The sequence below is a fragment of the Gouania willdenowi genome, chromosome 10 (genome assembly GCF_900634775.1).
Source record: "Gouania willdenowi chromosome 10, fGouWil2.1, whole genome shotgun sequence".
Lineage (NCBI taxonomy): Eukaryota > Metazoa > Chordata > Actinopteri > Blenniiformes > Gobiesocidae > Gouania > Gouania willdenowi.
Genome location: NC_041053.1, coordinates 23459113 through 23485495, shown reverse-complemented (window position 1 = coordinate 23485495; position 26383 = coordinate 23459113). Strand labels below are relative to the sequence as shown.

The 26383-nt window shown below is 37.8% G+C and overlaps 1 protein-coding gene across 1 annotated transcript in view; it reads right to left on the bottom strand.

The window, feature by feature from the left end:
- ppp2r2ba (protein phosphatase 2, regulatory subunit B, beta a) overlaps window positions 1-25921 on the bottom strand; it is a 57703-nt gene extending 31782 nt beyond the window's left edge. Inside the window, exon 1 of the mRNA XM_028459350.1 lies at window positions 25552-25921. Coding sequence (XP_028315151.1) covers window positions 25552-25630 — 79 coding nt within the window. The 5' untranslated portion in view covers window positions 25631-25921. The remainder of the gene's footprint in view (window positions 1-25551) is intronic.
- Between the last annotated feature and the right edge of the window lie 462 nt (window positions 25922-26383).

The window sequence follows — 26383 nt, the reverse complement described above, 5'->3', positions numbered from 1 at the left end:
ACAACACTGAGACTGGGCTTTTGATGGCAAAATTATTATTATTTTGATATCTAGGTCAGAGTTGAGTTCAGCATCAACTCTTGTAGCGCCATTTTCTGTCTCGTAAACTCCTTTCCGCTCCCTCTGAGCTTTGCCCAACACCGGTGATCTCTCATCCAAAGGTGCGCTGCTGCCACCTACATGTCACCAGTTGATCACTACATCATGGTACACGTTAGATATTCATAGGAGAGCTTCATCACACTGTCTCCTAGCAACCCCAGCCGAAAAACACAATTGACGTCCTTAGACATCTTTGGCAGTCAACGTTAATAAACCAAAGACGTCTTTAGACTTGAGTTAAGTCCCAAAATGAATCAAAACATCAACTCGTCTACATCAGTTGTCCCTTCCAGAGTTAGTCCTAGTGCTACACGTTCACTAGATAAGCAATGCATACATATCTGGTCCTTCTTGTCATATACACTACCAGTCAAACACCACACTTTTTCCAGTTTTTTAATGAAAAATTATTCAGTTTATTGTGTCTTTTCACTCTGAAATGAAAACATAGAACAAATAAGCAATTTGAGTTGAATAATACTGTTCACCTGATGCTCATGAGGGTCTGGCACCACAGTGTGTTCCAACACTGCTTTCATGCAGACAGAGGGGGTTGGAAGTAACCAAGAAAAGTTGGAACACCTGTAGGAATGAGTAGCACCAGCTTTCAAGGCTGATTCCACCTTCATTGGTGCAGAACAGCTTTAAAGGGGACATATCATGCTAAATCCACTTTTTTAGCCCTTAAATGCATTTTGTTGTATATTTAGAGTGCTTAGAAGTACAGAAAAAATCTAATTAGTCTCTTCAGGTGTTCCGTAGATATCTTTATATTCTGTTTTGGTCATATTTTTCAATCTGTTTCGATTTTTCTATTCTCTATTACGTTTTTTGAACTATTAACCAAATTAGGACATCGACTCCAGGCCCAACACTTCGAGCAATCCGCCATTTTTATTTCTCGCTGCGATTTTGTAGTCCAAGCTCAAGGATGCCGAAGTTACGAGAGGATAAGTCAAAATGTTCGGTTGTTGGATGTCGTAACCCACACGCTTCATTACACCGTCTCCCAGCATCAGAACCTTTTCAAAGTGCCTGGTTGAGTTTTATTTTTTACGGAAATGTACCCACATCTGTGGGTAAGGTCATTTTTGTGTGCGCGAAGCACTTCAAGGATGACTGCTTCTGCAACCTCCGCCAGTATAAAGAAGGATTTGCCGAAAGACTTTGTCTGATTGAGGGTTCAATTCCTTCTATCTTTGGAGATGATGAACAGAGCACTTTGGTAAGCTGTAAATAACGCTAAAAAGTGTGACGATAAGACGTCCCTGTCATTGTCTTGTTAGCATTAGCGGTTGCTTAGCAGTTGCACCGTCTTCAGACTTCATATGTTAGCGCTGTGTGCTCATTTTAGATCCTTGATGATATGGCCTACGTGATTTAATTAAAGTCTAAAGTTTTCATTAGTCATTTCATTTTGCCGTTTTTGTCTTTGAAAAGACTGTATTAAAATGCAATTCGTGACGTTAGCTTGGCGCTAGCGTTAGCTCGGTGCTTGTGCTAGCTCACTTGTTAGGGTTCTGCAGGTTCATCATCTTCATTTTCATCTCGCTCCGCTGGGTCAGACTCTGGCTCTAACATGTAAGGCTGGATGGACAAGTCTTCCTTTGTTGACATTTTGTAAATAACCTCTGAATAAAAAGTTTATGTGCCGCTACATAGCCGTATCTTTTCTATCAAACTACAAAAATGGCCGAGCAGGATGGAGTTGAACCGAGTGTCACCTGAAGAGGGGGCGGGGTATGAAGTGTCTCATTTGCATTTAAAGAGACCGCACCAAAACGAGTTGCTCTCAGAAGCACATCAGAAAAGGGGTCTGTGGAGCTATAATAATGAGGAATTCAGACCCAAGCATTGCAGTTCCGCTTGATATAGACCACAACTGTATGATTTATATCTAAAAAGAAAGGATTTAAAACCATGATATGTCCCCTTTAAATTATTAACCCACTTCGTGTTCCCTGAAAAAGGCCAATTTGTATAATTCTGAAATGTACATTATTTTTCAGTTTTGGGTAACCAAACCTTTTTTTTAACCTCTGGTTGTTCAGTACTTACCGTTGTACCATTTCAAGCTATTCATTGGACTTGCACGACTTGAATTGCAATAAATAACTGGAAAATTGAGGGTGTCCTAAAACCTTTGACTGATAGTGTATATTAGACCAGTCTTCGTCCAGTGCTCCATAATCTAGGTCCAATGCACACAGGCTTAGTGTTAGTGCTTTTCAAGGTGGACTGAGGTCAACACAAGCCCTCATTCTGGTCTGCTGTTGCATAAATAAACTACAATCTAATGAGTTTTCTGAGATCTTTCAATCAGAACTACAATCAACCTCATAAGCATCTTAGTTAATGCTGGACAGGTAAGCTTTTGTTCAGCATTGTGTCCAGTTTGATTAGAACAATTTTAAATTATGCCTGCCACTTTATAGCCAGAACCTCAAAATAATCTTTAACTTTAAAGATACTTTGACCCACTGCTTCAGCCATCACATTATACGTTGTTGTCAAAATCTCTCAGATTCTTTTGTTTGCTTATTATTTAGCTTACCGAATGTTGAAATTCAGCCTAATATATCCATCAAAGGTGGGACGATATATCATGCAACAATATATCAAGTTATTAAAAGACGGGAGGGGGGGAGACATGACATGATTTGGTTTCAATTTTAGACTTGCATGAATTGTTCGTCTCTGTTTTTTTGTTTGTTTTGTTGGAAAAAAATGACATTTATATTATTGAGTTGAAAAGGTCACACATATAAGTATGTAAGTATGCCCAGAGTGAAAGTAAAATTAAGGCATGGCTATTTTTCTAACTGCATTTTTTGTTTTGACTTTTTCCCTTTCCAAAATACTGTATTGTATCATTACAGTGAACCAGTTATCGTTTTAAGAATTGTATCATGAACTCTGCCTATTTTTTTTTTCTCTTATTTTGTGCATTATGGAATGTCAGTGTTAAATAAATATTTTCATAATTTTAATTGGTTTATTCTTTGAAGCATAAATACAAATTTATACAACTGGAATATTTCAATTTTAGTGAGGTTAGTATACATTTATATTCATAGATATTCATGACATGGCACTAATAATTTGCAGAATAATTTATTGCGGTGTTTTGGTTTTCGGTTTTAACCATGAATTTTCATATCAGTGCATTTCTACCTAATAACCTTCCATTGGGTACAACCATGAAAAAAATATTAGAGTATGATTACCTTCATCCGTCTGGAGTCTAAATGTTATTTATTTTATTTTATGAGTTCATTTGACAGCGACAATGTATAAAATACATTGCTCTTACAAAAAGATGCTTTGTACCAGATTTAGCTCATGCTAATTTCCATCTGCAGTTCCCTGGACAGCTGCACACAGTATTAAAGCATTACATTACAAATAACTGTCAGTAGAACTAACAAATACATGCAATATTAACTGAACAGTAATCATTTAAACCTAATCAGATGGTTTATTTTCAAGAAACCATCACACCCTAAGGGCATATTATGTATTTTGCAGGTAAAATAAAAAGGATAACTGTAATGATGTGAACAAGGACTTGGAATATTTGCCTTTAGTCTAACATATCACTCCAATAGACCCATATTTACTAGGGGTGTCCCGATCCGATATTGATATCGAATATCGGTCCAATATCAGCCAGAAAACAAATATCAGTTTTTTTCGGACTGCATCTAAAATCTCCGATATATATTATATTTATTTAATTGTAGAATGCTGTAGATATTATGTTGAAGGTTAAAATTTATGTAACCAATCAGTTAATAATAAATGGGTCAGTTTTTCTGAGTAACATAAAGCCTTTTCATACATTCCACACTACAAAATAAGTAATAAAAGTTATCGTATCAGATCGATATCGGTATTGACCAATACTCAAGGCTACAGTATCAGTATCGTATCTGAAGTGAAAAAGTTGTATCGCTACAACCCTAATATTTACAAATCCAACAAGTGCAGTTGGGGTATGATATGGGGACAAGTCAAAAGCCTGGACGTGGCGTAAGACTAAAAGTCAGGGTATTAACAAAGTCACTAATACATTGATCCCTTCGTGCCATAAATATCTGCATCCTACAAACTGTGCAAAACAGTTCAAGTCTGTACAGAAATGAAGGAGGCGTGGTCCTCCAACAATGATCAATTTAATAAATATAACTGTCCAGTTACAGTTTTCGTACATATCCAGAAAGGTCATTCGAGATAAGGCGGCTGTTTGGTATCATACATACTGTATATCCAGTGTGGGACCTTTTCTAGTGGCGAAGCTGATTTGATGTGACATCCCTCAGTGAGACCTGCTATATTAGAGAACACCAGCTGAGCTACAAATGTGTCATGGTCATAATAATCACCACATTTTATCAGGTTTAAATCGTCTCCGTGTTGTTAAACAAATCAGGATGATAATAGACGGCATAAAATTCTCTGGGCAAACATTCATTGGCGCCCATTAGCCATGCAACCCACCATGGCATTAAGAGCAGCTAAACACATGGGGGTAATAGGATTGCCCTGGCAGTCCATCTGTCTATGGGAGCCAACCCCAGGGAGGCAGCACCCTGGCCTGGATACACTCTCTTAGTCTGCCCTTTATTTGCACTTCTCTCTCTGGAGTTATTTACTTTAGTGTTAAAACATGACCTCTGAAAAAGTAAAGGACAGCTGGTCAAGCATCTTAGAGCCATGAGGAGTGTGCGAAATGCATTTCACTGTAAGAATTCAATCGTATTCATTTAAACTATTGGCTGCTTGCTTTCTGTTAATAGAGTGCAGATGGAGATACAAGGCAGTAGTTGGTGAATGAATGGGGGGAGGGTTACATAGGAGAACAGAGGCTGTGCAAAAGAGTAAGATAGAAAGATAAAAAGATGAATGTATAGTTTTGGTAGCGGGCTTTAAATCAGGCCTAGAGGCTCTGCCTAAATCAGCAGGCTTTACTCTGGGTGTCATTCCAATTACATCGGGTTGAGACAAATGCTCCACTGCTTTGAGACTTCGGACCAGCAGGATTGGATTTCCAGTCTCCCCCCTCTGACTCTCCTCTCCCCTCCCCCAAACTTGCCTCCTCCTCTGCTTCCCTTGATAATAAATTAATTGAATAGAATGCATGTACAATGATTAGCTCCAGACGAAGCATTTTAGATGAAAATTAATCAAGCGAAATGATTTTGTTTGCATGGAGCACGTCTTCTTTGTGAGCAAACCTTGAGGATATACAGATGGGTGCTAATCTATATGAATGTCTTCGTTGATGATTACTCTGTCAAAAAACATACGTTTGGAATTGTTTCTGTTGCTTTACAATGCTACATGCCGTAAACACAACAAAATGACCGCCTGCAGGTGAAAAATCCTGCACACGCTGCAGATTCAAATTCATCTGATGAACATGGAGTCTTGACTCACTGGGAGGAAATCGTGGCACTTAACAAGAAATCAGTGCGTTGCACCTCTCTGGTTGCTAGGAAACTGCATTTGAACTGGCATTGCAATGCAGCACAACAGCTGTCCGAGTAATAGGACAATTAAGATCTTAAAATGGTATTATTTTAGTCGTATTCATCTCAATAAAGGTTCAAGCATGTCCCAACACATTTTCCACCAGCTGGGTTAATGGGACGAACATGAGGAGTTCATTCAGGACCATAACTGTATTTGATTAGTGGAATGATCAGTGGTGCTTTAAGGAGAGACAATAATGAGATGCCATCCAATCAAACCCTAAAATATTGAGCAGATCTTGAATGTGCTGCTTGGAAAGCTTGAACACACACTGCATGTGTTATGAGGTATACTATATTTATGTGAAAGCACTTTCCTTTCCATGGACCAATGAAAGAAGGGCTGGTGGAAAGTAGGTTAAGCATGTTAGTGAGGGAATACAAAGCTTCCTCCCCATACATGAGTAAGGACCCATGCAGAGCTTATGTTCAGCACCGTGGACAGCTCTCTGGAGAACAAGCAATGGAAACAAAAGAGGCGGAACCCAACGAAAAGAAATGAATATAAATGAGGTGTTTTTAATCTTTTATTCCTAAGATTTCAGATGAAATTCACAAGAAGAAAAGAAGACATGAACCTTTTCAACGACTGGTTTTGGTTGTGATTTAAGAAGACAATCTAATTAATTTAAATGACTATAGGCTTTAAAAAGCCTTTTTGCATGAAATGCAATGCCATAAAACATTTTGTAATTGTATTCGCTAAAAAAATAAACACAATTATCAGTTGACACAATTTAAAACAAGAGCAGTCAGAGAGCACAAATCTATGGCAAGTACCAAATATCCACTTTGCCAAATATTGGCAGTTATCTGGATCAGTGATCCTGAACAAGGTACCATGATCATTCACACTTTAAAGTCATGTAAGACATTTATATCCCCATTAATAACAATACAATAGGTCCAAATGTATGGGCATTTGTGAAATCGTTATAAAATGCACAATCCGGATCTGATCGCAATGAAACTTGGTGAGTTAATTGAGGAACCAAACGGACATACCTGAGTCAAATTTCATAAACTTCAGCCAGTTACAAACCGAAATATGATTTTTTGCCAATGATGAGAGATAATGATTCTTAGATTTTTGATACTGATCCAGAATCAGTATATTGATCCATATTCCCTTTTAAATTCTGTTGAAACTTCCATGGCGTAAGGTCGACGTTTGTCTAAATCTGTTCAGCACTTATGACGTAATCCTGCTAGACAAATAAACAAACCAATGAACCCACGCTTGTTTATCGCAGACTTTTAAAAAAAAGGCCGATCGGATACCTACGTCTCCTTGGAGACAATGATAGAATCACAGTGTTCTTATTGGAACATTTCCACTGTGTGGAAGGGAAAACTAATGGGATATATCTATATATTTTCTTTTAGAAAATCACCAAAATTTAATCACCTGTCCCTTGTCACATTATCAACATTTCCTGAAAATTTCATCAATATCCGTTCATAACTTTTCAAGTTTTCGTGTACACAAACAGACTGACCAACATACTTCCGAAAACCATTTTCGCTTTTGAAAGTAATAAATAAACGCAGGCGAAGATATTACCTCCTTGGCGAAGGTTAACAGTACTCTAGCAGCTGAATGTAAGAAAGAATTGAATTGGACAGCCAATCTCTGTTTAACATGGTGGTTGTTAATAAGAACAGCAGCAGGGTAGAAAAAGCCTGACCCCGTATCTGAACCCAGTCCGTTTCCCCGGGAGAAGCTTGCCAGAGAGGAGTCCCTGTAGCCAATCACACATGTTTCAACCAGCCCCATGTGGTAACAGAACATGTTCATGATGCACCTCGGCTCAAGAGCACCACCAACACACACACACACACACACACACACACACAAATAGGCCTACATCTTGTGTCTTTAATGTAATAGTCCACACACGCACTCTGTCAACAACAGAGACAAACAAATGCGTGTCACACTTAGAAGTCTATAATCTTCAAGAAAATCCCATTTGGCAGAGCAGCTGCCAGCGTGGATCACAGACAGGCTGGTGCCCACAGGGTGGCAAGCTGTCCATCCACCAGCACACACACACACACACACACACGTAGAGTCAAGCTTAAGGTGGATCAGTATCTCCTGCTGTGGTGATAAATTCTTTGAAACATATTTCCCAGAAACTTGTCAATAAGTTGCAACAGGACAGTTTCTCATAGAGACAGGGCTTAATTTTTATTGCTAGATGTATTGATCAGGTCAGAACGGATCACTGCTGGAAAACCCTCAGGGATTTGCCAGGTCTAATGTAAGAGCTGGCAAAAGTGGTCCATCCATCTGTCTGTCTGTCTGTCATCTATAGAACAATTTAAAATGAGATGTTTTGTACAAATAATTCAGTTTTGGTAACTGGACGGTCGTCGGTTTCAATCACTTGTACTTTTTTTTATCAGTCACTACCTTTTCCATTCATTACAGCTATCTGTGATTAAAACAGGTCGAGTCTGCCCATCTGCCTGACTCTCTCTCTCTCTCATTCTTTCTCTCTGCATGTCGTTCTTCTTGCTCTCACCAGCAACTCACACTGGAATATCTACTCAAATGTAATGGGATTGAATTGGAGTCCAAAAAAAGCCCTGGCAGCAGTAGATCACAGATAATCTTAGAGCACCACCACCTGGCCAGATTCAAAATTACATGTATGAATTCTGGAACCACACCCTTTATCTTGAAGCCATAGTGTTCACTTGTATAAACATTTATCTTTTATCCTTATATTGTTAATGAACTAATTTTATTACAAACTGTAATGATTGTATTCTTTTAACATGTTCTGCACTGTAAATAGGAGAAGCTGGAAAAGTCGTTGTACTTTGTATAATGACAATAAAGGCATTGAATTGAATTCAAAGACAAAGTTGCTGTTTTTTTTGGGGGGGGGGGGGGGGGGGGGGGGGGGGGGGGGGGGGGGGGGGGGGTTGGGGGGGGGTTATCACAATTGCATGAACTTGAAGCTGTTTCCTATCAGGGGCTGATCAGTGGGAAAGGGAATGTTAAACAACAAAAGCTCAGTCAGGCCATGAGAAAATCAATGTGCAAAGATACGGAAACTAAAGATAAGGTACAGGATGTAATGACTAACAAGAACACGTTTAATTTTAAAGTATTCACACTGGTTCACACTGAGCATTTATTTTTCTACTTAACCGCGAGGATGTATAACTAAGGAAGTATCATAGCAGTCGGCCTTGGTCGGCTCTAATGTCAATGTTTTGTCGCTGGCTGCATAATGACATCTATTATTAAAGGGACAAATAAAATGTCATGAATGATTGAAGACAAAAATGATGAAAAGTCATTGGAAAGAATTCATCACAAATAAAAGTCAGAAATGTGCAGTTTAGCTTCATTTTTTTCTGTATTCTTCAAGAATAACTAATGACTACATTTTATATAAGTGACAATATAATATATTTACATTATTGCACAACATTATGTAAAGTGTAGAGTTCTCAAAGTTTAATCAAAAATTTAAATTATACAAAATCAGATTTTAGAAACTATTTTTTTTGGGGGGGAGGAGCTATTATTTCGACTATTCTTTTTTAAAACTTTAGGATAATTCCTTTTTTTTATTCACATCACAGTCATACTGGTGAAGATAAACAACTGAATGCTCTAGCTGACATTCTACTATCACTGAATACTCACTCAGATTCATACAAGACAATTTGGGTGGAGTTTCCTTCCAAAAATAAACACAGGGAGTGGGTGGAGCAGGAAGTGGACCATCAACTCTTCAGCTGTTTTTACAACTGCTTGCCTCTGAATTAGCGCCGTTTTATTGTACAGTACATATACATATGCACGAGCAAATGTAAATAAAAATTAAAGGAACTGACAGAGGAAGTTTGAAGAACTCTCTAATATTCAACATGTGATTTATTGTTAGTTTTGGGACTAAATGTGCACTTAAGTCTGGTTTTTGGCATTCTAAGAGAAACTAACAGGTTAGGTCAGTGTTTTTCAACCATGGGGTCGGGACCCTATGTGGGGTCGCCTGGAATTGAAATCGGGTCGCTTTAAATGTTTAGTAATTGATTGAAAAAAAAAAATACTAATTATATACTTTTTCAAATTAAAACAACACACAATCTTAAACAACTACAGTATATTCTATACTTTCATTTTGTCAAATATAAATCTAGTTATAATAATAATAATAATAATAATAATAATAATAATAATAATAATAATAATAATAATAAATATCTGAGCTGGCACAACTTGTCACTAATCCTGGCTACTGTGTATTTTTTTTAATACAATATAACAAACATGATCAAAAAGTAATCCTGTCTTTAGGCTAGGACTACCAAAATGATAATCATGATTATTTTGATCAATATGGGAATCACTATAATTTATCATATTAGGGAAAAATCTGTGCTTTTATTGCACTACTTTTAAACAAACAATGTGTACAGTTTACAGTGCAATATTAAGCTTTAAAATGGAATTATAATTAAAAGAAATTATTAAAAAAAAATTACCCCAAGAATTTTAAATACAACAAAGGCGAACTGAATAAATGCACTATTAGTTCTAAACATAAATATTGCCGATGATCAGGTTAATTTAATCGAGACAACCACAATCGTGATCATGATTAAAATTTGATTAATCGTGCAGCCCTACTTTAGGGTCGCCAGGAAATTCTTGATGTCAAAATGAAGTCAGGAACCAAAAAAGGTTGGGAACCACTGGGTTAGGTGTTGCATATGACTAAAAACAGCCCAGCAACACATGTTCTCTCTCTCTCTTCTAATGTGATGTAAATGTATCAATATGGGATCCATAATTTGTTCCACCACTGGCCTCAAACAGCAAAGCAGAAATAATTACTCTTACAACACAGTGGTTGTAACCTGCCAGCTGAAGAATAGCCATAGTTATCAAAATATGAGCCTGCGATGGGCAGGGTGTAGACAGAGGAGTAACCATGGGATTTGATTATTCAGCACACACATATATACATTTTCTGAGAGGAGTGGTGCTACGAGAGGACATTTATCTTCATGGACACACAAGCCAAGTATGAAACCAGAAGAATAAGAAGTGGGACGGGCAGTCAGAGAGAAGTGTGTAACTTTTTTCTTTAAGGAACAAACATTTCCACTACGCTAAGCATCCTTCTGGTCCATATCCAGCACCTGGACCCCAAGCATCCAATCACTGATTCATTTCCCTTTGATTTCAATTCTGTCTCACCCTCCACCACCACCACCACCACCACCACCTCATGGAATACAACAGAAGGTGTTTTACCGCACACACAGACACACAGTAATCTCACAGTGAGTGGCCTAGGTTCAGCACAAACAGTAAACAGCCCCTGTGCCAGGACTGCCAGCTCTAACTGCACACCATCAATACTAATGACATCAGGATACAAAGTATCACTATGGTAACCTGGAGGCCCAGGTCCTATACCCCACACCCCTCTGTACTCCCTTCATACTGGACATAAAAGCAGGGTGAGAGAAATATAAAGTGAAGGTGAGGAAAATTAAAAACAGAGACGGAAAGCAGAGATGTTAAAAAATGAGGATAAGATGAAAAAGTACAAATGTGGAAGGGGGGGGGGGGGGTATAGGAGGTGTTGCTCAGTTGGAACTTGTTATGGTCCAAAGTTGAATGTTTAGTATGAAAACAGGCAACACTGTGTGTCACAGCCAAGCTGGATATTCAGCTCTGCCGGAGAGCGGTTTTTTTTTTTCGTTTTTTTTTTCAACCCCAAAATCTGCACTCTCATCTTCTCCCCTCCCCCCGATCCATTTCTACATCCACCACCAGCTCTGCTCTACCACCTGACCTCGCTTTCTTACACTCAGCAACTTTGAAACGCACCAGGAGGGTTGAGTGAAGCCATCTTTAGCACTATCCTGCTTCTTCTCTCCTGAGCTTTGATCTTTTCATCAACATCTGTGGCCATAAACCTCATATTTGTCACATGTCCACTTCTGTTTGTTTGTAAAAAATGTATAGTCATATTTAAATAAGTACATTATTTTATATAATAAGTCATTTTTAAGCACCAGGCTTCTGAGCACAAACAAGCTAATTGGGCCACAGAACCATTAGGTCAGAACAATAAACACTTGGGAACAAAGGTAACTACATTAGCACATTTTAAAGGTCAGTAAGACTGAATTTGTAAATGTGCTTGTTGTGGGATTTATTAATTAAACAATAATACAGTTAATTCAATAAATGTATTTTATTCTAAGGCTTCACTTTTTGACATATACAAACCAAAAATACTAAAGTAACACGCAATTAAAAAAAATGTTCACATTGATTTCATTAAATGGTCTTCACACTCATTAATACACAACTGGCAAATATTTTCCTTTTGTTGAAACTTGCCCTCAGATTTATCGTCTCTTGAGCTTTGTTCTTAAAATGTAGTGCAAATAAGAAAATGGCTGCTCATCCCTAACACTGGTATTCAAACATGTCTCATAATCCCAGAGCGTGGCACTGTTGCCGTGACAGTTTTTATAATCTTGCTCAAGTCTAAGCAATTTAGATTGTAAAGAAAAAATGCTTGTCAAGACATGTTTTTTTTCTTCTTCAAAGTAATTCTCATTTTGAATTCAGCTAAATGTTCAAAAGATGACAAGGCAGCAGCATTTCTACTGAGTCCTTAACTGATGTGGAAAAATACTGTTTTGATGGATGGTTGATGAATGGATAGATGGATGGATGGATGCATGGGTGAACGGGTGCATGTATGGGTGGATGGGTGGGTGGATGGGTGGATGGATGCATGGATGGATGGATGGATGGATGGATGCATGGATGGATGGATGGACGGATGCATGCATGCATGGTGGATGGATGGATGCATGCATGGATGGATGGATGGTAGATGGATGGATGGGTGGATGGATGGATGGATGGATGGATGGATGGATGGATGGATGGATGGAGTGTGTCAAAATGTCTTTCAATGGTGGATTAGCACATTGCTTAGTAGCTCTGTTGTCATTATATCTGAGTATCGAAATGTGATTTTTGGGATTACTCAAGAGATAAGGTGTCTAAGGTGCCTGAATATATGCTAAACTTTGTAAATTCAATGTATTTCTAATAAATGTTTTATATGCCATCCTATTTATCCACTTGTAGCCTTCAAATACATTGAATATTCCTTTGTGTGTGGGCATTGTTATTATGGAGATTTCAACCAATGAGCTTTAGCATGTTATTTTGTTGACATCACATTCAGGACTAGACTCTGTCCTGCTTCGCTCCCACAGAAAGTCTAAAATGGGTAAGTATACGATACCATCAGAACGATCGGTTGCCTTCAAATGCTACACTTCCTTGAGTAATTACTACGTCACAGTTTGTCAAACATGTCGACCTCCACAAGTGTGCGTTTTAGCTGCTTTTTGTTGCATACGCAGCTTTTAAATCACCTCTCATTCCTACTATAGTAATGGTTACATATAATGGTGTTTCAGTTCAGCTATATTTGTATTTTGGTTTGTTTATCCTTGAATATTAGCCAATTACTAGAGGTGGGACGATACGATATGATCGACGATAAAGGGTTCACAATAATGATACAATATTTTGGAAAGAAATCAGGAGTAGAATCACCTCAGTCACCACCTGAATCTGCCAAGCTCCCCATGCGTAAAGCACATTTGTGCAAAAAAAAAAAAAAAACAAAAAAAAAACAGATATTTACACTTAGTGTATGTAAAAGACAAAGAAACACAAATAAATTGTAGTAGGAAAAATAACGATGCTTTTTCTTGACTTTCACTCTGGACATACTTTCATGCTTACTCTAGGTATGACCTTTTCAACTCAATAGGAAGAAAAAACAAAAAAACAAACCACAACAATGTGTGTGTAATAGATTGTGTGATATTTGTTTTAATCTTAGCCCCCATCATGACATTTTAATATTGCAATATTTTGTCACACGATATATCGTCCAACCTTTACCAATTACGTTTTGAATATTTAATGGCAAATGAGCTAAAATTATCTTACATAGGAGGTAATTATTTCTAGAATAGAGTCCCAGCTCACTAATGTGGCGTTGATACTAAAAGCTGTCATGTAATAATGCTATTCTGTCCAGTAATATGGGAGTATTATAAATTGAGTCACTGTTGCAATCAGCACTTATTCCTAAAGTCAAAGTAAAAAAAAAAGTCAAAGTCATCTTTAATATCAATTTTTCAACATGTGCTGGACATACAGAAGAATCGAGAAAAAAAAAAAAACGTTTCTCTCTGAGCCACGGTGTAAAACTAACAGTAGAAAGATTATAAAATATATACGGAATATAAATGGTAAAACTAAAAAGACAGATTTCCCAAAAAAATGCAGATATTGTGCAAGATGTGCATTTCAAAAAAACAACAGCAGCAGCAACAAATGTGCAGAAATTCCCAGACACTGTGCAGAGATGTACATTTTGAAAAAAAATGTTCTCAAATAAAAATATGAAAAGAAAAGGTGCTCAAAGGAGAAGAGGAAAGACTCAGCAATGTGACGTCATGTCGTCTACTAGCCATTCACATGTATTTCCAGTATAATTGCAGGGCTGGGCTTGTGAGGTGGTACTGAAACGAGACAGCAGCCACACACTGGCTGGTACTTCATGTACTGCTGCTGTCTGCTGCCTCATACCAGGGGCAGGCTCTGCATTATTTATCCACGTCGTGTAGGACTCCATTCAGACGGAACAGTAAAAGCACACACTGGGCATAAATGTAGGATCTTTGTGTTACACTCACAGTGGGACACAATACTAGACCCTGCTCATGATACATCACATTAAAAAAACAAAGACTGCTGCTTTTGTCATTTCCAGCTTTAGATTATTCCTAAATTAAATGTACTACTGTTTTGGTCTCGTTGTTTGGTCACAATCACAGACCATTACACATAAATGGTCAACATCTCAGACCATTGCGAGAGACCATTACAATCATAACCTACTCATTTACATCGTATAGTTGCGATAATTTAAATGCGGATAAGTGTCCCTACTGATCGCTGAGATCACTACATGCTGCTAGTAGTTTAATATTAATATTAACCTAACCACTGGGAACGAGTGTATCATGTTTTTCCTGCAGTCTGTGCCTTCTCCTCGCTCACCGAGGGCTCTCTTTTCTGTTTCAGGTGTCTTGATGTTAGAGCTGGTGGTTCCTGATTGATGGTTCACGACTCAACTAGTCTGGGACATTTGGATGGACTACCCTTTTCTGTTCGCCCTTCTGTCCACTAACCCAACCAGTGGAAGCGGATGGCTGCCACCTCTGAACCTGGTTCTGCTGGAGATTTCTTCCTATAAAAAGAGGGAGTTTTTAATGTGAGGGAGAACTGCTTGTTCATGTGGATCTTGTTGGGTTCTTTCTTTCTTTCATACTATGGACCATATATTTTGTTAAGCGCGCTGAGATGACTTTGTTGTAAACTATATAAATAAAGTTGAGTTGAGTTAAGGTTGTTACTATAACATGCAATTAGTACTGTGTGCACTTTGGTGTTAAAAAATAAGTCTACTGGGAAGCTAAAAAGTCAAGGTTCACTAATTTATTAGGAAGAAGATTAGAAGAAATATTAAAACGATTTATAGGACCCTCATAAATTTCCCATTACCATTTTTTTTAATCTAGTCGAGATTAATACAATAATTGGTATTTGTGACGGGAGACTCTTGTATCTACAGTTACAGCCAAAACCAGTATTCTCACTTGAGAGGAGAATCTCAAAGATTGGTTATACACAGCAATAGGACTTTTTGTTGCATGGGTTTAATTTTAGTTTTTAGTGTCTTTGGGATATGGCTGTGCTGTGGATGTAGTCATTTAAAAACAAAAACCTTACAATCAGCTCTAACGCTCAATAAAACAGGCCAATGCTTTGTGGCAGAGGCAGTCCTTCAGGCTGATTCAATGATAGAAAACATACACATTTTTGGTCACTATATTAAGAGTTTACACACATTTGTTTTTCTTCAAAAAGCCTGATAGCTTAATATTCAGGCAGCTTCGCATCAGTACTTCTTACTGCTCCGTTTGCTTGATAATTAATTGTTAATTACTTTTTATGTACTCCAACGTGAATGGCAAGTATTTCAACAAAGATTTACATTGAACTGTTTGATGTACTGTAATATAAGTAGTAGGGTGTTTAATGGTTCAACCCTTTTCGGGATGAACGTTTTTGACGTGTGAAGTTTTACAATGTTTTAGATGGGCAATAAAGGAGGCATCAAGAAAGACTAAGCCCATTCCGATGTTCTATATATATACCCCATGCAGTCCCAATAGTCACTGTGTCTCTGCTGCAGCCTGTCAACCACAGCACACAGGCCTAGCCGTCCAGCTTGATAAGGAGCCTCTTTGTCTGGCTCTAGGGCTCCCAACAGGAGCGCGGTCGATGCTGTTTAACACCAAGTCTCGCCGTTTGGTCACAGCCAATATCTATTCTCAATTCATAGCAAACAGTGAGGGGGGAAAAAAAAGTTGACATAAGAGGCTTACGTCATTGCGTATGCTGAAACACACACTTCCTCCTGTGAAGCTGCGAGTGCGGGGAGAAGCAGCTTTGCAAGTAATTGCTCACTTCTGTAGTTGTTTTCGTGCCCTCATGCTGTGTAATGCTAGCAGGAAGTGTTTGTGGTACAGAGAGATTTCAGGCGAGTGCTGTGTTAGAATGATACTGATATGTTGCAGTGGTTTTCACTAAGTGTTAGGAGAGCTACAGGCTGATTTCAGTTCCCACCAACTTGTAGGGAAGTGGAGGAAAATGTGTCAATATGGAGATTTTCCTCCAAATTATGCTGCTGTTAATCATTTGATTTCACAATAAAATATCTGCAGTAGAACTATGAACACTCAATCACATCCTGCTGAGGGTTTTTAAAAAAAAAGATCTTCTTTGTAGTTCTAACCTGACATTTCATTTGCATTACAATGACCTCATCATCGCTAATAGCTAATGTTAGCTCCAGGAGGGTAATCATTGTATTACATGTACGATGTATGATGTGTGATAACACATAGTTATGTCACCAGCAGAGGTGAAAGTAATGGATTACAAGTACTTACGTTACTGCAATTGAGTTGCTTTTATGGGTACTTGTACTTTTTTTATAGTATAATTCAAAATCAGTAATTTTACTTGTACTGAACTTACAATTTTTTGTTTTAAAGTGATCGACGGACATTGTGAAACTACTAAAAATGAAATGAACAGACAACATTTAAATGCATCACATCATAGCCGACCAAAACAGCATTGAATGCTGGTTATTTTTTCAGTTTTAGAGTTCATAAATGTAGCTATACTTAAGAGTTTAATCATTTTTTATTTTTAATAAAACTCACTGGTTATTAGTGTTTTATACAGATGCCTTTGTGGAAAATAAATGAAAAAGTTCCAATTCTGCAAGATTTTGTCTCTTCCTTTTTAAGTTCATACATGAGATGCAAAGGAACCGTGGCAAGATTTATTACCAAAAAATGAACATGGGGTCAAAAGCAACTCGTAACTTTTACTTTGAGTACTATTTAATTGAGCCACTTTTTAATTGTACTTGAGTGTTTTATGTATGACTTACTTTTACTTGTACTTGAGCTACAATTTCAATCAAGTAACAGTACTTCTACTTCAGTATAATACATCAGAACTCTTTACACCTCTGGTCACCAGTGACTAGCTTCATAACAAAGAAATAGTAAAGAAAGAACAATACTTTTTTGTAAGACTACTGCTAATAACACAAAAAAGTGCATATATTTGTATTTCCACAGGTGCAAATTTAAAGAATATCCAAACCACACTATTAGGTCAAAAATATCCCCTTCACTTCAGAGCTTCATAAACTAAATTTCAATTAAATTACCAAAACCAGCTAAATTTCAGAATAACTAAAAGTGTTGTTGTTTAGCCATGAAATGCTAACGCTGATGAGTGCGCTTATCATGACACTTGAAACGGCTGCAGCTAGAAACGATGCTGATAAGGACATTGAAAGTGGGCCAACACATTTAAGACCAAAACAAGCAAAACAACCAAAGCAGTCACTTTTTCTGCAGTGATGTATATTTTATGAGTTAGGTATCTTTAAAAAGCTCAAAGCCTGTCTGTTTAAAATGAAATAAAAAAATTATTTAAAAAAAATGTTCTCCAGCTAGATTTGTAAACTTTGATAAATGTCTAACAAAACTGATCATTTACAAAATTATGCATAAATGAATTAAGGAAAATTTAGAGTAGGACATTTATTATAACGTTACCACAGCTAAATTCTCAGCTTTATATTGACATTATATGGAGTTTGTTACTTTTTAAAAACATGTTATTTTCTTTCTTCACAAACATAAAAAAAAACCAAATAAAAGACATGTGATTTTTTTTACACATTAAAACCATTTACTGTCTGAGTGCATCACTCATTATATCAATTCTTTTTCACAAAAAAAATATTCTATCATCCTTCTATTAAAGCAAGGACCGTCTGCGTGTGTGTGTGTGCGTGTGTGGAGCAAATTTCTCCCCGAATTTTCATAACCTAATGCGCACCTTAGATGTACATGACATGTTTGTGTGTAATTCATTTTCCCACTGGGTTTTTTGAGTTTTTCCTTGCCGAATGAGAGTCTAAGGACAGGGGATGACATTTATTATCCATTTGCTTAAGTCCAGCGAACATTGGTGCAAACTTTATTTTTCAATTTATCATCACATGTCCCATACAATTAAACCAGGGAAAATTGCACACGCTATTTTACTTTGCACCCGCAAATAAACCCCTTTATAATACTACAGAGTACAGAGTATGTACACCTCTTTGTACATGTTACCTTCAAACACATACTCATTTGGCCATAATTGACAACTCTACTTAAAGCTCCTCCCACTATATGAATACATACTTCCGACGGGCACTGTACAAGTACCTATAAAACCGATTCTGCTACAGAAGTAAATACTTAATATGAAAAGGGAACCAAATCTAGAAGTCTCTCGCTCCATATGAGATACTATCTAAACCTACAGTTTACCCTTTATGTCGCAATCAAATGCCCCGTCACAGGAAACTATTCAACTGACAGCATAACAGCCATAGTGCTTTCATAAATCAGCAACAACAACGTTAATTACTGGAATGGCCTTCATGTTGAAAAATAGGCTCCATTTTGAAAAGCTCAGCAAACAGAAAAAAGAGCAGTCCCTCCCGTGCATGTGTTTGAGTGATGTCCGTATGCAGCAGTGTTCATGTTCATTCCCAGTGGCACACAGCAAGAGGGCCATAATAACGACTGAAAGTCTGTCAGGAAAACAACCCAGCCGGAAACAGCTGCGATCGCAAAAACAGAAAGAGTACAACTGAACGACTGCTCCAAACTGGTGCCACACTCGGTTCCCATCAGACAGTGTCAGGAAATGCTTCCTGTAATGGTTTAAGAATAAATACACACAAACACAAAGCTCGTGCACACTCACACACACAGAGCTGGCTACATGGCGTACAGTTTTCACGCTCTAAAAGTCTTTCATCTCCGAGTTTACCCAGACGCCATGGCAACGAAAAGGAGGATATTGATGCAGGTTGAGCCCACTTGATGACAGGATGAGAGACGTAGTGAGTTGACGACACACATTATTAATGAGTGCCACACAAAAGCAGAAGCAATGAAACACACGCAGACACACACCCATCACAGGACTTTAAGATTTCATCCATCACAGCAGCGCAGACTGAGTGATGTGGGATGGGGAGGATAGAAATCTTCAGGGAACACAGGCAGAACAAACGACTTATGTAAAGGAAGGCAGCAAAAACCAGACCATGAATCTCTGAAACACATGATCCAAAACAGGAGTCACCAACACGGGGCCCACGGGCACCAGGTAGCCCTCATGGACCATGTGAGGTGCCCTCAGGAGCTCTAGTCACCAATGAACTTATTTACTTTACAGGATTCAAACTCACAAAGATAAGTGGCATGTTATAAAACATATGATATATTAAAATATATACCAAAACAAGAAAAAAAACGCAATGTGGATTTTCTATAACTTTTCAAGAAATTGAAACAATTGCATAAACGAGGATAAATAGAGTGTTTCATGTTGAAACCTCAACATTTCCTACCTCTACTATGTTAAGCTTTTATTTATTCAGGCAACTGTTTTCCTGAAAATTCACTTTGATGTCCTGACATGTTTCGATTGTCAACTGCCAGTCCTCTTCAGAGGCGTCTGCTGATCATGAATCATAACATAACTTAACCGCAGTTAGCTTACCAATAAACGGGAAGAGATTCATCACCTTTACAATAAGTGTTAACTCGGCCACTGGGGGCGAGGCCCAAGGCCAAGGCAGGCTGATTTGATAATATTGTATCATGTTTTTCTGCAGTCAGTGCCTTCTCCTCACCCTTCTCTCTCTTCTCTGTTTCAGGTGTTTCTGGTCTGTAGTTCATGGCTCAACTAGTCTGGGACACTCTGATGTTCTATCTCTCTATCCTGTTCTGTTCCTCCTCAGGTCCAATAACGCCAAACAGTCGAGGCAGATGGCTGACACCTCTGAACCTGGTTCTGCTGGAGATTTCTTCCTGTTAAAAAGGAGTTGTTTCTTTCCATTGTCGCTAAAGTTTGTTCATGTGGATCTTGTTGGGTTTTTTTCTTTCTTATTATGATTTTTATATTTTGATGAACGCATTGAGATGACTTTGTTGTAAATTGCGCTATACAAATAAAGTTGAATGTAATTGAATTGATCGCTTTGATGTGAAAAACAGTAGTCTGAATAAATAAAACCTTCATATACAGTATTATTCAAAAATAACTTGCTGGAAATATTAGGCAGAAGTCAAGGAAACATCAAAGCGATCAGCAGACACCTCTGAAGAGGACTGGCAGTTGACAGTCGAAACATGTCAGGAGATCAAAGTAAATTAGCGGAAAAAAAGTTGCCTGAATAAATTATTTATTATTTAATTATAGGGATGTCCCGATACAACTTTTTCACTTCCGATACGATACCAATATTGCAGCCTTGAGTATTGGCCGATACCGATAAGATACAATATCAGCACGAATCATACATACTTGTATTAATTATTTTGTAGTGTGGAATGTTAGAAAAGGTTTGATCAAGTGATGTCACTCAAACAGAGAACAATAGTCAGCAACAGTAGGTATGAGAAAAACTGACCCATTTATTATTAACCTATTGGTTACATACATTTTAACATTCAACATAATATCTACAGTATTCTACAAAGGAATAAATATAATATAATAATTTCTGGCTGATATCGGACCAATATCCGATATCAATATCCCTATATAATTAATTATTTCCTACCTTTTTAAGTCACTGCTAGCATTCCTTAGTATTTTACTCTCTAATTAAAGAGAGACCGTCAAAATGTAGTATATAAGAAGTGATTTTTTAACTGGTAACCCTTCGGACTGAAAAGTAGCTCACAGTTTCAGCTAGGTTGGTGACCCCTGATTCAAAATGTCCAGGATACACACACACACACACACACACACACAGAGAAGTCCAGCACATGGCTTATGATGTAATCTGTTTCTACTAACATGCTTATACTGCACAGTCATCTACCCTGAAGTGACCAACAACAACAATGCTCATCTGTCAACCTCTTCAAAACCAGCAAGTTTCCCTGGGAAGGGCAGAAGGTCATCAAGTCACTGTGGGTGAATATACACAGCACCAATACAATATCTACACAGACTGCTGCTGCCCCCCCCCCCTCCCACCACCACCATTATTTAAACACATCACACAGGATGTCCTGGATGGGCTTTTTTTCCCCCATGTCACATTTCCAAGGTCATTTGCTGTGTCATCACATTCCTCCAGCCTTCAAGCATACGACATTCAACATCGCTCTCTCTTTCCATCCAAGTACAACTGCTTCATGTTTCTCTGTCCACACTCCAAACAGGAAGAGAACATGTATCATATAACTGTGGCTGGAGCGTTGTTTTTGATCCATTACTTCCTTTATTAAAAACTCCTGCTTCACTCCAGACTCAGACGGTGAGTGAAAAGTGTAAGAGTGGTGACTTCACATCCTCATAATTGGACAAACAAACTGTGCAGTGCAGCTACAAATTGATTATCACGCTGTCAATCTTTAGATCATGTCACACGTCAAACTCGTGGCCCGGGGACCAAATCCAGGCCCTTTGGAGCATCCAATTCGGCTCGCAGGAAAAAGTAAAAATGACAGAGTAATCATGCATCATTATGTAAATGAAAAATAAAATAAAAAAGATTGTACAGAAACATGTGATAATGTCCCAAAAAAACATGTTGGTAAGGGTTTAGTCCGTGTAAGAGAGTTATTTGCAGTTCAGAAGTAGAAGTCCCTCATCATATTTGATCATATTAGGACAGATTTTTCACATAGACATTTTCCTGTTTATGTCCACCTGTCCATGAAGACAAATTGTGTGATCATTTCCAAAAACATGCGTGAGTCTATATTCGGTGTCAAATTGCCATTTGCACTTGATTTTCTTTAAAAGAAATGTATGAATCAAAATAATTCAAAAGATTTTAATAGTAACAATATTGTCAATTTACATTTCAGGAAGTTAATTCTATATTTTCCTTCAAGCCTTACAATAGTTGTACAAAACTGAAACACATTCTAACATTTGTAAAGCAGATATAAAAGATGAGCAGTACAGGATTTTAAATCCACATCACAAACAACAACATTGAGTCCTAACTCTAGTAACATGATGAGTGGTTTGTTGTTTTCTGCTGTCTCTCTCTCTCTCTCTCTCTCTCTCTCTCTCTCTCTCTCTCTCTCTCTCTCTCTCTCTCACAAATAAACATTGTTTACACTCAGTCCAGGCTCTTATGGTTGTCCACAGAGCCTAAGAAAGCAAATTATCTTTATCTAACACCTGTTTCACCTTTTGAGGAAAGAGATATGAGATATTACAGTAGGTAAAAGCTTTTTTAATATATTTTTTTATTCATATTTTTCTTCATTTTTGAAAAAAAATCACATTTGTGACTTTTGTACATTGACAAGCTGTGGCAACCCTTGGAAAAAGACATTTGGCTGTGTTTAAAAGCTTATTTTATTTGAAGAGTTTAAGGAGTAGCTTTTTCTTTAAAATGAACTAAACTATTCCTTTTGATTTTATACATCGTGCCTCAAAAGGTTAGTGAGGGGTTGGGGTTAGCGTGAGGGCAAGAAAAAAAACAAAACACTTGTCAAGACATAAAGATAATGGGAGTCGTGAAGCAAATAATAAAGGCAGTGGCTATCCGTACAGTTGTCGTATCAATATACCGACATTCTATCCGTACGCAGCACCCTATTTGGCCAGTTTAGGTCACGTGATAGGTCAGTCATTGGCCAGTTTAGGTGGCGTGACTAAGACTAAACCTAACCCTAACCCTAACGCTAAAAATGGTTGTGATATTGGGTTATAACCTAAACCTAAACCTAACCCTAACCCTAAGATACTACGTACTTGTACTTTGGTAACCGTACCAATAGCACGGAGGGTGTCCGTACGGCAACCGTACAAATAGACACTTTCCTTATGGCAGTAACCCTAACCCTAAAAATTGTTGCGATATTGGGTTATAATCCTAAACCTAACCCTAAGATGCAACAAACTTGTACTTCGGTAACCGTACCAATAGCACCAGGGGTTGGGTGTACGGCAACCGTACAAATACACACTTTCATTATGGCAGTAACACAAACCCTAACCCTAAAAATTGTTGCGATATTGGGTTATAACCAAACCCTAACCCTAACTCTAACCCTAAGATGCTACATACTTGTACTTCGGTAACCGTACCAATAGCACCAGGGGTTGCCCGTACGGCAACCGTACAAATAGACACTTTCAATAATAAATAGTGAGTGCGTGAATGAATGAATGAATGAGCATGTCTTATGGAGACACAGTAATATATAGGGCAGCTCTACAGGCTGCAAAGGGCCCAGACTATGACCACCACATGCTGTACTGTATACTGTAACACACAATCCTCCTTTGGTTGCCAGAGGGCTGAGGGCAGAGCACACACACAGGAAGGAGGGCGACCATGCAAGACTAAATAATGCAATGGCTCAGTCTCCACATTATGACCCAGTAAATGGTTGGTTATACACACACTCAGACCCTCTTTGCGCTCTTCTGACAGCACAATCAGCACAATGGATTGACCAGGCAGAATATGAGGCTTTGGTGACTCAGGTTAGTGTTGGCCTACATCAGAGTGGTTATGACATTTTATTTTTGAGTAGAATCATGATAAAAGAAAAAAGCATACAGTATACTGATATTGCAGCCTTGAGTGTTAGTTGGTACCCATATTGATACGATATCAACACGGATTGCACAAACTTCTGCGTATTTTAGGGTGCAATGTTAGAAAGGTGTGAGAAAAACTGACCCATTTATTATTACATAAAAATATTCAAAAATGTAATGAAATAATTAGAAAATAAATAATAGAGTGTGGAAAAACTCCCTCCAAGAGCCTCTGTACCATCTCAGTTTTATGTGTCTGTGTGCATGGGTTTGGTTTACGTTCTTGTTGCGTGTTTGCGTGGGGTATTTTTTAATCTATGCAAAGTTTTAATGACGTAAAGCATTTTGAATTATATTTTATATACAAAAAACTCGCTATGAATAACGTTTGATTTAATTTGAACAATAACCTCAATAAATCCAAAGAGAATAAATGATGTATCAGAGTGCTTCTATCTTAGATTTTGGATGTTGGCCGATATAATCCGATAATTTTATAATATATATAATAATATATCTGATATCGAACCAATATTAGATATCAATATTTGGAACAGGACACCCTTACTTGTTGTTATTTTAATTTTTTTATGAGCCTTTTCAGGTTTTTTTTTTTTTTTTTTTAAACAAAAAAGTTTGATGTCTTTAGTCTAAGTTTTAATCATTCTGCTTTTGTTTACATTTAGTCCTCACATTTACATCACAGTCCCTGACTATGTTGTGCCAAGTAAAACGTTATTAGGAAGTGGAGGGATATTCAGTGTCAAAATTGCCACTATACATAACAAAATATTTTAAAATAATAATAATAATATTTCCAATTTATGCTTCAGGAAGTGAATTCTATATTTTCCTTCAGTTTTCCACAATCATGAAAAATCAGAGGCCTTACATTAATAGTACCAAACTAAAACACATTCTAACATTTGTAAAGCCGATAAAAAAATGTAAAAAAAAAGTTGAGCAGTACATCATCAATCATTCCAAATCCACATCAGAAACACTAACTACGTTAGTAGTAAGTGGATGGATATATATATATATATGTATATATATATATATATATATATATATATATATATATATATATATATATATATATTTTTTTTTTTTTTTTTTTTTTTTTTTTTTTTTTGGATTATATCATGCTCCCAACTTTGTGGCGAAGGTGGGTGTTTGATCTGCATAGTTTTGAGTCACCTCCATATGACTGTAAAGTTTAAACCCTATGAATTACTGGTGAGGTGTTTCTAAACGTCATGCGTGTGTATGACGTCATAAAACCTTTAGTGATATAGATAAGCTTTAAAAAAAAAAAAAAAAAAAATGTTTACGTCTGCTCTGTAAATAAATAAATAAATAAATAACTCAGATGAATGTGTCACTTCTTAATGAATAATGTAGGATATACTGTCTCGTGTCTACCACCGCCAAAAACCAGTAAAACTTCTGCTTGTGTAGAAAACAGACGCAGCCCATTAGTGGAGCTTTTAGAGAAACAGCCTTCACATTCAAAGTAAGCAGTCCCGTGAGAGCCCCTCGGGGTACCACCCTACCCTTACCCTTACCCTACCCTACCTTCTGTGTGGCAAGTGGAGGACAGGATAGTGCTCGGAGGGCGGAAGAGGTACGGCAGATAACGGGAAAAACATTTCATCTTCTCCGGTGCTTGCCAACGGCTGAACAGCTTCGCGTTGCGGGCTCCACATCCGCACTGACGCCGCGACAGCCACAGCGGGTCCAGCGGAGGTGCGGGCGGGGAGAGAGGCTCCGTGTCCGCGGTAAAAGAGGGGTGGGTGGGGGTGTGGGTGGGGGGGGGGGGGGTTATGACAGCATCACTTTATCACGTAGTCCGGTTCAACGACGACACGACATTAGCTCAGTGTTTTAGTCCGCTGTGTGTGAGCAGGACAGGGGGTCGTTCCTGTCCTACAGGGGGAGGTCAGTGTGTGCGTGTGTGTGTGTGTGTGTGTGTTTATCTGCAGGTCAGTTACAGATAATTAAAGAGAAGCTGCCGCAGGTTATGTTTTCATCACGTGCTTTAAAACAAGGTGTTTTTATATATTCAATTTATTGCAGCGTCGCTAATTTCGCAAATAAAGGTCATATAATGTGTGCACTCGATTGTTATCGTCAAAGTGCCCTGTTAACAGTTCAAACATATCGTATTGTCCTGTGTTAGTTATTTACTGTGTATGATTGAAATGTTTAGGGATCAATTAAATGTGTGTAGGACAGAGAACCAGCGCAACTTAATCTTGATGAATCATGGAGAAAAGTTGTGTGCTGACAGGGATGGTTTTCTAGCCTAAAAGTTGTATTTGGCGTCACCTTGTGGTAAATGTTTTAAACGACCTCAGAAAAAAAAAAAAAAAAAAAGATTAACAAAAAATGTTGTCCACAGATATTG